General features: G+C 48.3%; 1 protein-coding gene across 1 annotated transcript in view; it reads left to right on the top strand.

Annotated features, from left to right (window-relative positions):
* Nucleotides 1-13154, top strand: part of LOC119970045 (stabilizer of axonemal microtubules 2-like) — a 67792-nt gene extending 54638 nt beyond the window's left edge. The window contains exon 4 of the mRNA XM_038803987.1: nucleotides 9483-13154. Coding sequence (XP_038659915.1) covers nucleotides 9483-10534 — 1052 coding nt within the window. The 3' untranslated portion in view covers nucleotides 10535-13154. The remainder of the gene's footprint in view (nucleotides 1-9482) is intronic.
* The last annotated feature ends 1161 nt before the right edge of the window (nucleotides 13155-14315 follow it).

Consider the following 14315-nt stretch of genomic DNA (forward strand, 5'->3'; position numbering starts at 1 on the left):
TTACACTCCCCACACACACTCACCCCAGCCGCACACACACATTACACTCCCCACACACACTCATCCCAGCCGCACACACATTACACTCCCCACACACACCATCCCAGCCGCACACACACATTACACTCCCCACACACACTCATCCCAGCCTCACACACACATTACACTCCCCACACACACTCATCCCAGCCGCACACACATTACACTCCCCACACACACCATCCCAGCCGCACACACACATTACACTCCCCACACACACTCATCCCAGCCTCACACACACATTACACTCCCCACACACACTCATCCCAGCCTCACACACACATTACACTCCCCACACACACTCATCCCAGCCTCACACACACATTACACTCCCCACACACACTCATCCCAGCCTCACACACACATTACACTCCCCACACACACTCATCCCAGCCTCACACGCACATTACACTCCCCACACACACTCATCCCAGCCGCACACACACATTACACTCCCCACACACACTCATCCCAGCCGCACACACACACATTACACTCCCGACAGACACTCATCCCAGCCTCACACACACATTACACTCCCCACACACACTCATCCCAGCCGCACACACACATTACACTCCCCACACACACTCATCCCAGCCCCACACACACATTACACTCCCCACACACACTCATCCCAGCCTCACACACACATTACACTCCCCACACACACTCATCCCAGCCACACACACACATTACACTCCCCACACACACTCATCTCAGCCACACACACACATTACACTCCCCACACACACTCACCCCAGCCGCACACACACATTACACTCCCCACACACACTCACCCCAGCCGCACACACACATTACACTCCCCACACACACTCATCCCAGCCGCACACACACATTACACTCCCCACACACACCCATCCCAGCCGCACACACACACATTACACTCCCCACACACACTCATCCCAGCCACACACACACATTACACTCCCCACACACACTCACCCCAGCCGCACACACACATTACACTCCCCACACACACTCACCCCAGCCGCACACACACATTACACTCCCCACACACACTCATCCCAGCCGCACACACATTACACTCCCCACACACACCATCCCAGCCGCACACACACATTACACTCCCCACACACACTCATCCCAGCCTCACACACACATTACACTCCCCACACACACTCATCCCAGCCGCACACACATTACACTCCCCACACACACCATCCCAGCCGCACACACACATTACACTCCCCACACACACTCATCCCAGCCTCACACACACATTACACTCCCCATACACACTCATCCCAGCCTCACACACACATTACACTCCCCACACACACTCATCCCAGCCTCACACACACATTACACTCCCCACACACACTCATCCCAGCCTCACACACACATTACACTCCCCACACACACTCATCCCAGCCTCACACACACATTACACTCCCCACACACACTCATCCCAGCCTCACACACACATTACACTCCCCACACACACTCATCCCAGCCTCACACACACATTACACTCCCCACACACACTCATCCCAGCCGCACACACATTACACTCCCCACACACACTCAATCCAGCCTCACACACACATTACACTCCCCACACACACTCATCCCAGCCGCACACACACATTACACTCCCGACAGACACTCATCCCAGCCGCACACACACATTACACTCCCCACACACACTCATCCCAGCCGCACACACACATTACACTCCCCACACACACTCATCCCAGCCACACACACATTACACTCCCCACACACACTCATCCCAGCCGCACACACACATTACACTCCCCACACACACTCATCCCAGCCACACACACACATTACACTCCCCACACACACTCATCCCAGCCGCACACACACATTACACTCCCCACACACACTCATCCCAGCCTCACACACACATTACACTCCCCACACACACCATCCAGACAACAAGATGGCAGTAGCTGCTGTAGAGCACCCATACAGCTATTGGGGTTGGCTGGGGCCAGTAGGCACCGGGGGGGGGTCTGGGGGGGGGGGGCTGCTGGGGGGGGGCTGGGGTGGGGGGGGCTGGGGGGGGGGGCGGGGGGGGGCTGGGGGGGGGGGGGCTGGGGTGGGGGGGGGGGCTGGGGTGGGGGGGGGCTGGGGGGGGGGGCTGGGGTGGGGGGGGGCGGCTGGGGGGGCTGGGGGGCGGGGGCTGGGGGGGGAACCTCTGCCACCCGTGCCCCTAAGTGCACAGTGGGCAATCAGCAAGGTTGCTTTGTCGGCTGTGGCAACGGAGTTGTGTGTCTGTCCCCCCCACCCCCAAAGCCCACCTCCTGGCCACCCCACGGCTAGCAATGACGCCGCTGTCGAGGCACTGGAGAATTGCGCTTTGCCGTCAAACTGGCGCCTGCCACGATTTCAGCGTCAAAACCGATTCTCCACCCGAACGCGTTTCCCGATTTTGGTGTCGGCTGACGGAGAATTCTGCCCATGAACTCTGATCGAGCTTTTGTTCATTGACGAGGTAGGTGCTAAAGAGCTTCTTAAAAAAGGGAGAGAGAGAGAGAGAGAAGTGGGGAGATTTACAGAGGGAATCCCAGAGCTTGGGGCCTGCCATCAATTGTGGAACTAGTAAAATCATCTGGGATGCTCAAGAAGCCAAAACGAGAGGATTGTGGATATATCAAAGTGTTGTGGAGTGGAGAAGGTTACAAATATTGGGAGGGGTGGGGTCATGGAGGGATTTATAAACAAGGATGAGAATTAAAAAATATTGCTTAATGGGGAGCAAACCGAGGTTAGTGTGAATGGGGGTGAACGGTGACAGGATCTTGGTACAAGTAAGGACCACGGGCAGGGGAGTTTTGAATGGCTTCAAGTTGGTTTTATTGTGATGGTATAGTCAAGCCTGGAGAAGACGAGCAGAGGCTGGGGGAGGTCGGTGTGGTGATATGCATCACTGTAAATACACAAGGGATTAATGTGAACACACTACACCTAGATAGACACTAGAGGGAGCACCAGAGACATGACACATAGATATTCGACCAATAGGCCAGTAAGATAGGACACGACCAATGGGCATTCAAGACACACACAGAGGTGACACTACCACAGGAGGGCATTACACCAAACCATATACAAGGACACAGCACACATGCTCAGTCTCTTTCCAGTGGAGTCACTTAGTGAGTACAGATAGGGTTGATTGAAACACATCACACCCACCACGTGGATTGTAGCAGACTGGTTAGATAGTCTGAGTAGCTATAGCAGGATTAACAGGAGAGTTGATTCCAAGTAGGAGAATCGTTAACACTTTAATAAATATGTTTAAGCTATCTCCAAGTCTGAACCTTCCTTTGTCAGAGTGCACATCAAGGAAGCAGCTTATGCTACGTCAAGAGCATAACAAAACATGGTACCAGAGAGTAACTGTTAAATCCATATAGTTACAACTCAGCTAACAGTGACAACCAGCAAAAGCACCCAGGCAAGATGATGTTCGAGATTCCGGTTCCACAGCAGCTCAGGTACCAGGGCAATCTCAGTGAAAACTGGCGTTCAGGCAGAGATTCGAGATCTACCTGGTAGCATCCGACTTAGATGGCGTGGCAGGTGCAGAGAAAATAAAGTTCCTTCTTTATTACCATCGCGGGTAAAAAAGCAGCAGAAATCTTCCAGACCTTCAAATACTCAAAGGGGCAAAACAAGAGCGACTTCCAGGCAGTCCTGGACAAATTCCGAGAATTCTACGAGGAACATACAAGAAAACACAGTAAAAGAGACGCCAGTACTGACCACGAGGCGAAGGTAGGCTTTCCAATGCAGAAAATGGCAGTTTTGATTGGAGGCCATCTTGGAAAAGGTGACGCACATGCGCAGTTGAGAGAAGGGCACAAAGTAAAGGAACAGTGAACTGCGCATGCTCACTCCATTCCTACGCTCTACGTCACAAGCGTCATGACGTCAGAGGCCCCGGACCACGCCCACTTAAAGGGGAAATGTCCCAAAACACAAAAAAAAAGTTTTAAAGCCGTAAAACCCGATTCTTTCACCTGGAATGACAGCACAATGCCTGAAATTTGACCAGTAGCTGAAAGTAACCTCCGCAGAACCCTGCAACAAGCAATTAGCACCGCCCAAGAAGATGATATGGCCTTGGAAGACAACGACTCAGACGAAGATTTCAGCTTGGGAGGTGGTTACCCAAGTACCAAATCCAAACCGCAACTAGAGGTGTTGTACATTGAAGACCCCGACAACGAGCTCTTCAGATTGGGGAATCCTCAGCCCAGCAAATATGACATCCGAACTCGTGAGTGCAGGATTATACTGAGGCCTGACGCCAAGCGACAGAGAGTGGTACAAGCCCACAGAGAGCGGCCTGCTGCCACACAGAGAGCGGCCTGCTGCCACACAGAGAGCGGCCTGCTGCCACACAGAGAGCGGCCTGCTGCCACACAGAGAGCGGCCTGCTGCCACACAGAGAGCGGCCTGCTGCCACACAGAGAGCGGCCTGCTGCCACACAGAGAGCGGCCTGCTGCCACACAGAGAGCGGCCTGCTGCCACACAGAGAGCGGCCTGCTGCCACACAGAGAGCGGCCTGCTGCCACACAGAGAGCGGCCTGCTGCCACACAGAGAGCGGCCTGCTGCCACACAGAGAGCGGCCTGCTGCCACACAGAGAGCTGCCTGCTGCCACACAGAGAGCGGCCTGCTGCCACACAGACAGAGAGCGGCCTGCTGCCACACAGACAGAGAGCGGCCTGCTGCCACACAGACAGAGAGCGGCCTGCTGCCACACAGAGAGCGGCCTGCTGCCACACAGAGAGCGGCCTGCTGCCACACAGAGAGCGGCCTGCTGCCACACAGAGAGCTGCTGCCACACAGAGAGCGGCCTGCTGCCACACAGAGAGCGGCCTGCTGCCACACAGAGAGCGGCTGCCACACAGAGAGCGGCCTGCTGCCACACAGAGACCGGCTGCCACACAGAGAGCGGCCTGCTGCCACACAGACAGCGGCCTGCTGCCACACAGAGAGCGGCCTGCTGCCACACAGAGAGCGGCCTGCTGCCACACAGAGAGCGGCCTGCTGCCACACAGAGAGCGGCCTGCTGCCACACAGAGAGCGGCCTGCTGCCACACAGAGAGCGGCCTGCTGCCACACAGAGAGCGGCCTGCTGCCACACAGAGAGCGGCCTGCTGCCACACAGAGAGCGGCCTGCTGCCACACAGAGAGCGGCCTGCTGCCACACAGAGAGCGGCCTGCTGCCACACAGAGAGCGGCCTGCTGCCACACAGAGAGCGGCCTGCTGCCCCACAGAGAGCGGCCTGCTGTCCCACAGAGAGCGGCCTGCTGCCACACAGAGAGCTGCCTGCTGCCACACAGAGAGCGGCCTGCTGCCACACAGAGAGCGGCCTGCTGCCACACAGAGAGCGGCCTGCTGCCACACAGAGAGCGGCCTGCTGCCACACAGACAGCGGCCTGCTGCCACACAGAGAGCGGCCTGCTGCCGCACAGAGAGCGGCCTGCTGCCGCACAGAGAGCGGCCTGCTGCCTCACAGAGAGCGGCCTGCTGCCACACAGAGAGCGGCCTGCTGCCACACAGAGAGCGGCCTGCTGCCACACAGACAGCGGCCTGCTGCCACACAGAGAGCGGCCTGCTGCCCCACAGAGAGCGGCCTGCTGCCCCACAGAGAGCGGCCTGCTGCCACACAGAGAGCGGCCTGCTGCCACACAGAGAGCGGCCTGCTGCCACACAGAGAGCGGCCTGCTGCCACACAGAGAGCGGCCTGCTGCCACACAGAGAGCGGCCTGCTGCCACACAGAGAGCGGCCTGCTGCCACACAGAGAGCGGCCTGCTGCCACACAGACAGCGGCCTGCTGCCACACAGAGAGCGGCCTGCTGCCACTTTCAGTAAAATGAATTCTAAATCAGCTGCCTCATCTGCTCGAGCCTCTCCACAAGCAAATGCATTCCTGAATGTCTTGACTCCGAAAGGGGAGCATCAAGAAACCTCAGCTGACTCAAGTGAACTGGATATGACTCCAGACGGGGAGCACCGCGGACTCAGTGACGGCACGCTCAAGGAAACAGCAGATGCCACAAAGGACGCTGACACGAGTAACTGTGTGGAGGACTCGTATTATCCACAGGCAACCTGGCTTTCAGGACAGGTGCCATCAAGAATTACCACCAAAAACATCGAAAGAAAGAAAGAGTCCACCTCAGACAACAAAGTGATTTGACCACTTCTTGGTTCCATAAGCACAGGGACACTGACGGCGTTTACAAAGCAACGCCACCATCAACATCACCAACTCACCAACCAAACAAGAAAACCACTCGACCATATTAATTACTGAACTTTGGACTCATACCTATGATTTGGACTTATTGTTTAATGGTCACTGTTATCATGATTTGTACATATCATCACTTATCTATCTAGTCTGTACAGTTTTAACACTGTACAGAAAATATGTAACATGAAAAAAGGGGGGATGTTGTGATATGCTTCACTGTAAATACACAAAGGGTTAATGTGAACACACTACACCTAGATAGACACTAGAGGGAGCACCAGAGACATGACACAGTCAACCAATAGGTCAGTAAGATCGGACACAACCAATGGGCATTCAAGACACACACACAGAGGTGACACTACCACAGGAGGGCATTACACCAACCCATATAAAAGGACACAGCACACATGCTCAGTCTCTTTCCAGTGGAGTCTCCTAGTGAGTACAGATAGGGTTAATTGAAACACATCACACCCACCACGTGGATTGTAGCAGACTGGTTAGATAGTCTGAGTAGCTATAGCAGGATTAACAGGAGAGTCGAATCCAAGTAGGAGAATCATTAACACTTTAATAAATATGTTTAAGCTATCTCCAAGTCTGAACCTTTCTTTGTCAGAGTGCATATCAAGGAAGCAGCTTATGCTACGTCAAGAGCATAACAAAACAGTTGGCTGACGTTACGGAGGTGAAAATAGGCAGTTTTAGTGATAATGGCTGTATGTTATTACAATGTTATCAAATAGAACACCAAGGTGATGAACATCTCAGTCTATCGCCAGGGAAAGGCATGGAACAGAAACAGAAAAAAATAGGAGCAGGAGGAGACCATTCAGCCCTTCGAGCCTGTTCATGACTGATCATCTAACTCAATAGCATAATCCCGCTTTCCCCCATATCCTTTGATCCCCTTCACCCTAAAGTACGATATCTAACTGCTTCTTAAAAACAAGCAAAGTTTTGAACTCCACTATTTCCAGTAGTAATGAATTCCAGAGGCCGACCACACTCTGGGTGAAGAAATTTCTCCTCATCTCTGACCTCAATGGTCTTCCCTGTATCCTCAGACTGTGACCCCTGGCTCTGGACACACCCACCATCGGGAACATCCTTCCTGCATCGACCCTGTCTCGTCCGAATGGAATTTTGTAGGTTTCTATGAGATCCCCCCTCATTCTTCTGAACCCCAACGAATACAATCCTAACCGATTCAATCTCTCCTCGTACGTCAGTCCCACCATCCCAGGAATCAGCCTGGTAAACCTTCATTGCACTCCTTCCAGAGTGAGAACATCCTTCCTCAGGTAAGGAGACCAAAGCTGCACACAATACTCCAGGTGCGGCCTCACTAAGGCTCCTGTATAATTGCAGCAAAATATCCCTGCTTCTGTACTCGAATCCTCTCGCAATGAACACCAGCATACCATTTGCTGCACCTGCACACGTACCTTCAGTGACTGGTGTACGAGGTCACCCGGGTCTCGTTGCACATTCCCCTCTCCTCATTTATGGTCATTCAGATACTAGTCTGCCTTGATTTTGCTACCAAAGTGGATAATAAAAACCTTTAGTGTCACAAGTGGGCTTACATTAATACTGCAATGTAGTTACTGTGAAAATCCCCTAGTCGCCAGACTCCGGCGCCTGTTCGGGTACACAGAGGGAGAATTCAGAATGTCCAATTCACCTAACAAATGTGTTTCAGGACTTGTGGGAGGAAACCGGAGCACCCGGAGGAAACCCACACAGACACGGGGAGAACGTCCAGACTCCACACAGACAGTGACCCAAGCTGGGAGTCGAACCTGGGACCCTGGTGCTGTGAAGCAACAGTGCTAACCAATGTGCTACTGTGCCTTCAGCCGTTTCTTCATATCACATGGAGTGAATTGAATTGGCTGAAAATGTGCATCTGTGATCCTGGGGACCTCCGAGGAGATCGAGGTGGATCATTGATCGCATGTTGATGAAGATAGTGATGCAACAATCATCCACTCGGCACTTTTAGCTCAAGATTGTTGCAAATGCCTCGGCCTTGTCTGGGCTCTTCCATTATTGAGGATAGGGATATTTATGAGCCTCCTCTTCCAGTGAGTTGTTTAATTGCCCACCACCATTCATGGCTGGATGTGGCAGAACTGCAGAGCTTAGATCTGATGCGTTTGTTATGGAATCACTTAGCTCTGTCTATAACGTGCTGCTTATGTTGTTTGACACACAAGTAGTCCTGTGTTGTGTTTCACCAGGTTGACACCTCATTTTTTGGTGTGCCTGATGTTGCTCCTGCCATGTTCTCCTGCTCTCTTCATTGAACCAGGGTTGATCCCCTGGCTGGGTGGTAACGGTAGAGTGGGGGATATGCTGGACCATGAGGTTGCAGATTGCGGTTGAATACAATTCTGCTACTGCTGATGGCCCACATCGCCTCACGGATGCCTAGTCTGGAGTTGCTCGATCTGTTCAAAGTCTATCCCATTTAGCTCGGTGGTAGTGCCACACAACACGATGGAGGGTATCCTCAATGTGAAGACGGGACTTTGTCTCCACAAGAATTGTGCAGTAATCACTCCTATTGATACTGTCAGGTGCATCTATGGCAGACAGGTTAGTGAGTACAACGTCACGTATGTTTTTACTGAAGTTGTGTAACTGAACCACTCTTGGTGATGGACATTGAAGTCCCCACCCAGAGTACAGTCTGTGCCCTTGTCACCCTCACTACTTCCTCCAAGTGGTGTTCAACATGGCAGAGAACTGATTCATCAGCTGATGGTGGTAATCAGCAGGTTTCCTTGCCCATGTTGAACCTGAAGCCACGAGACTTCAACAAAAGCCCTTCACCCAACAATTGTTATCAACAAGACGAGCAACACTCTGCAAACTCCTTTTTCTCCATGCATTTACCTTCATCAATTCGGTACAGAAACCAAACTGCAGCAGTTCAAATGGTTGCCATTTACTTTCCATAATTTGATAAAAGGAATCATTGGGATCTGCTGGGCAGTGTGTTCCGTTCTCCATTGATCTTAATCAGATCTTCACTTCCAAAATATCTCCTCGCGATAACATTTAAAATTAATATCCAGTTGGAGTGTCCTCTGCCTATTTTTTTTAAATTAAAAGTTATAAACAATATATTTCTCTTTCAGATCATTACAAGCAATGGGAACTCACTAAAAGAGAATCATCTAAACCAGAATATACTTTCAAGATACCATCAATCAAGTTTGCAAATAGAACCACATTTCAGGATGACTATTCCTTCAAAATCCCAGAACCCAAAGAGAGTTTTAAACCTCCAAATGCTGCCAGGTTATTAAACATGCCTTTTGATGACATGACCAATTATCGGCAGCACTACATACCATATACACAAGAGCCCCGGAAAAGGCGTGAATGTGTGCAATATAAACCCAGTGATGAACCTTTTGACGATCTTACTACTCACAGGAGAGATTTCAAGGGGCAGGCGGGCGAGCTGGTTCTGCCCATTCGTCCTCCAGGCAGAAATCTCAACCCCAATGGGCAGTTTTATGATTTGACTGAATTTCGTGATAAATACCGAAGTTGGAATATGGATCCACCAGCAGTTCACAAAGCTGTGGAGTTTGTGGTTCCTGAAGGTAAAATGAATCTGAGTACCACTACGCACACAGACTATGTTGAACATAAACTCCAACCTTCAGTTCCTGCTCGGCCTATGCCCCAGATGAGTGAGCACAGAATTTCATTTGAAGGTCAGTCCACCATGAAGGCAGACTACAAACCTTGGGGTTCCACACGGGAGCCCATGATCAAGCCCCGAGAAGAACTGGATAAACCAACCGGTCAATTTGATGATATGACAACTTTCAGGGCTCATTATGTACCTCACCCGGCTAACCTGGTTCACTCCTTCAAACCCCGGAACACCTACATCCCCAACACAACGCCACTAGATAATGGAACCACCTATCAATATAGTTTTACACCAAAAGCAGTTGAGGTGTGTATCGCCTCATTCGCAGTACCCCCTGGTTATGAATATGTGGAAACTGATCCTCGTGGTCATAAACTGTATCGCCGAGTATCTGAAAGGGAGAATATCCAGCCCAGGTTGTCAAACAGCTCCATGGATTTGATTTCAAATATTCACAGCCATCAAAAAGTCACCAATGATTTGAAAACCGGTTTCCCAACTGATGGAATCGTTGCAGGTTGAAAGAACAAAACCATCATCAACTTATTGATTTGAAATTTTTAATCCTCTTTTGAACTTCTTTAGCCTGAAATAAAGATATGCCTCCTTTGATTTATGTAGTGGCACTGTTTTGAATGTTAATTCCTGTAGAAGTCTGAGAAAAATTGCAATTGCTGTGGTTGATAAGACAAGCAGACTCCATCCCAGCATGACTTTGATTTGGTGATAACTCTTGTTCAGTTCTTGCTCCGACTTCCCCCTTTAAAACGAGGTCTGATCTGCTCTGTGTTTCTCCTCTCATCAACTTGGCTGAAACTTTCAGTAAAATGAATTCTAAATCAGCTGCCTTAACTGGCACTGCAGATTTTATTCAGAGGATTCATGTTTCATACTTGTTTTGAAATAAAATATCAAATGTGGCCCTGGAGCTCATTGCAATTTTCCGTGATATTGGAATGTTTTGGAATATGGCTGCAAAGGCACAGATCCTGGAATCATTTACGAATATGTTGGATGCTGTGATCTGCGTTTTCCTGTGTAAATCTTATCCAAGATTTCTGAAGAGTTCTGGGATATTGTGGGTAAAAGGCATTGAAGTGTCTGATCGGCCATGATGTACTGAATGATGGAGCAGGCTCGATGGGCTGACTGGCCTCCTCCTATGTTACTAAGTCTATTTTGTGGCCTCAGCAAATGTTTGATTATGTGATGTGCAGTTTTTCTATTGTTGGATATTCTGCTTTGTTGTTAAAGGTTCAAATACTTTGTTTTTCAAAATTACTTCAAAGTCAGATTAGCTGCAATTGAACAAACATTTCCAATTTGGAAATGTGGAGGATGTGCATTCTGAGTGCAACTTTTGAAGAAAAATATTATTAACAAAGGGAATTTGGTGAGGAAGTAACAATGATACCTGGAGTGATACATACAGATGTTATCCCACTGTTCAACTTTATTTTGTTGCTTCAAAATAACAATAAATCACAAAGTAAGATAAATATTTTTGTATTTGTATTTTGTAGTTTTTGAAATGTGCTTCTAGCTTTTGTAACCTGTCCAGAAATGATCTATAGATGTAACAAAAAAAATCCTTGTAACTTTAAACAAGATTTATACAAATTTCCTTTCTTTATTGGTCTCAGCCTGCAGAACAGTAGAGTTCATCAGTCCCTCAATGAGTTGCCTATATTTGATTAAACATTCAACTTCAAAAAAACCTCGGGCACAATTTAACAAAAAAGAGTCCCGTTTCGGGCATGGTTAGTGGGGTGTTTCTCAGAGACGGCAATGCCGAGAATGGCTCCGCTATTAAACAGGATATTTTTTTTGCCAGGTTCAGTGAGGAACGCCCTGCCAAGACCATATTTACCTTCATTGCCTGCACTGAGGAGCTCAGGGGCCAGTACAGGAAGAGATCAGAGTGCCATTTTTAAATGTGGCCCCAATCTTTTGACCTCCCCCCCCCTCCCCCCCCCCCCCCCCATTGCGGCTTCCGGACTCCCCAATATACGAATTAAGGGGTTCTCAGGCCCCTCAAACTACATAAGGGCAGGCATCCTTGGTTCTGATCCCTGGCGTGGGCAAACTAGCACCTTGGCACTGCTGCCAGGGTGCCACCGATCACCTGGGAGCCTGCCACGCATCCACCCCCGCCACACCGATCGCCTAGGAGTAGCACCCCCCCTCCTCGAAGTGCTGTTACGCCTGGTCCATATGGAAACCAGTGCTAAACAGGGAGATTGGCACCTTGGGATATTCCGGCATGGGGTGTGCTAAGCATTGTAAATCCCGCGAGAAACCTCTTGTGAGGTTTACTGACCTCGTCACGCCAGGCCGACCCTTCAGTAATCTCATTTACGGAAACAAAAGATAAAAATTATACATTTCAAATCTCAAGCTTGCTTTTATATGTTAAAATGTTCCATTCTAAACTCCGAAATAGGCACCATATGAAACTACCCCAGCCCCAACAGATTTGATTTGCTGCATGTCCATCGGTTCTAGTCATTTTAATAAGAATGATTTTACTGGTAACTGAAGAACCTTCTTAACTCGCAGATTTGCTTTTAGTCTCGCCCACTTTCCCAACATTTACAATCAATATTCTAACTCTATTACTGTAATTATAAACAACCCAAGTGTAAGCTGTATTGCTAAAAATGTTTTTCCACACAATATTCTCAGGAATGTTTGTAAGTTTCCTATTATTTTGTTAGTATTTGTGGCTAAAATTCTTATGATATACATTGTGGATTTCTCACTTTTTACAAAAAAAGTTCTTTGTTCAGTAATGTCCCTCCCCTATCAGTTTAACATTTTGAGCTGATTTTTAGAAGTATCTGATTTTATTACCTTCAGTGATGTGAACAGCCAGACTTCAGTTAATGGAGAACAGTCTGCAGCTAATGTAGAATAACTTAAAAACACTTTCAAAAAGTTGATTCCTGAATGTTTTACTTGGTTTCTGAAATCAATGGAATCGATCTCTATTTTCTCATCTTGCAAATTTAAATTAGATTTATTGTTGTATTTTGAATTTATGTTGTGAAATGTATAATTAATTTCAATTTGTAAAAATACGGAGTGCTTTGTGGTGATTTTGTTAATTGTAATCTAATAAATGCCACCTGTTGTAACACTACCCAACTGTCTGCACCTGGACTGTGACTTCTAACTAGCAACAGGTAATGGTGTCAATGTACCTCTTAGAGCTATCTGTCCCTCTGAGAAATCTTATTGGTCACTGTTCTTCTGTCAACTCATTCTAACTCTGATTGTGACCCGTGGTCTGAATGTTAATACATTTTTATCTCACACATTACAAGGCTAATCAAAGCTATTGCACAATTTCCTATTTTAATTTCATTGTATTACGCCATTACTTGTAATTCTAATCAAATTAACCTTGACTAGATATACCATTGCATCAACTAAAGAGCCAATGAAATGTCCATCAACATTTCAGGGAACTGGACAAATGCTTTTGTCCCTTGACCCCAATCCAAAATACTGGTTAAATAAAAAATGTCACAATTGAATATAATGATTGCAAAGTATCGACTTTTTTCCTCTGTGACTTTCAGCCTCATCTCCCGATCTGGTTGCAATTTTATTTAAACACCACCCATCTACTTAATTAATAAATGACGGAAGGAGTTTACCAACTGTTTCAATAGACTGTAACTGGTCATTAAAAACCCACTTGCACAATTATCTATAACAGAAGACAGAGATAAACTTATCACGGGACAATGTGACGTACCTCAGAAAACCACCGGGTTTGATTGAAGCAGCGTAATGAGCTCTTTCCCCTGTAAATTTCTTTGAACACTTTATCACATTAAACTGTTCTTTAAATTCCAATGTTCTATTTACAAATACATAATTGATTGACATGAGTGAATTTATTGTCGACCGGACCAAAGGATTATTTACCAGTAACTAAATATTTTTCTTCCTCCATTTGGTCACAAATGAACCATGTGGAGAAACAATAAATCGTAACAAGGGTTTTTTTTACACTCGGTCTTTCTCCCACTATTGCTTCTTTTCCACTCACAGGCTGTACAGCAATGCAGGACCACTGTCTGAAAGTGAGAGAGCATTTAAATTGTGTTTCCCTGTCGAATTTCATTTTCTTCCTCTTTCCCGTCCAAATACATAGTGATAACTGGTCCAGAATTCAGTACCATCGGCCCCAATGCAGCTGATACCCCAACAGATTAACAGGCTCCAGACGCTGCATGGCTCAGTTTCTGCTGGAGTGTAGCTTTATTCCAGGTACTGTTCCACTGGTTAAAAG

This window comes from Scyliorhinus canicula, chromosome 8, assembly GCF_902713615.1.
Source record: "Scyliorhinus canicula chromosome 8, sScyCan1.1, whole genome shotgun sequence".
Classification (NCBI taxonomy): Eukaryota; Metazoa; Chordata; class Chondrichthyes; order Carcharhiniformes; family Scyliorhinidae; genus Scyliorhinus; species Scyliorhinus canicula.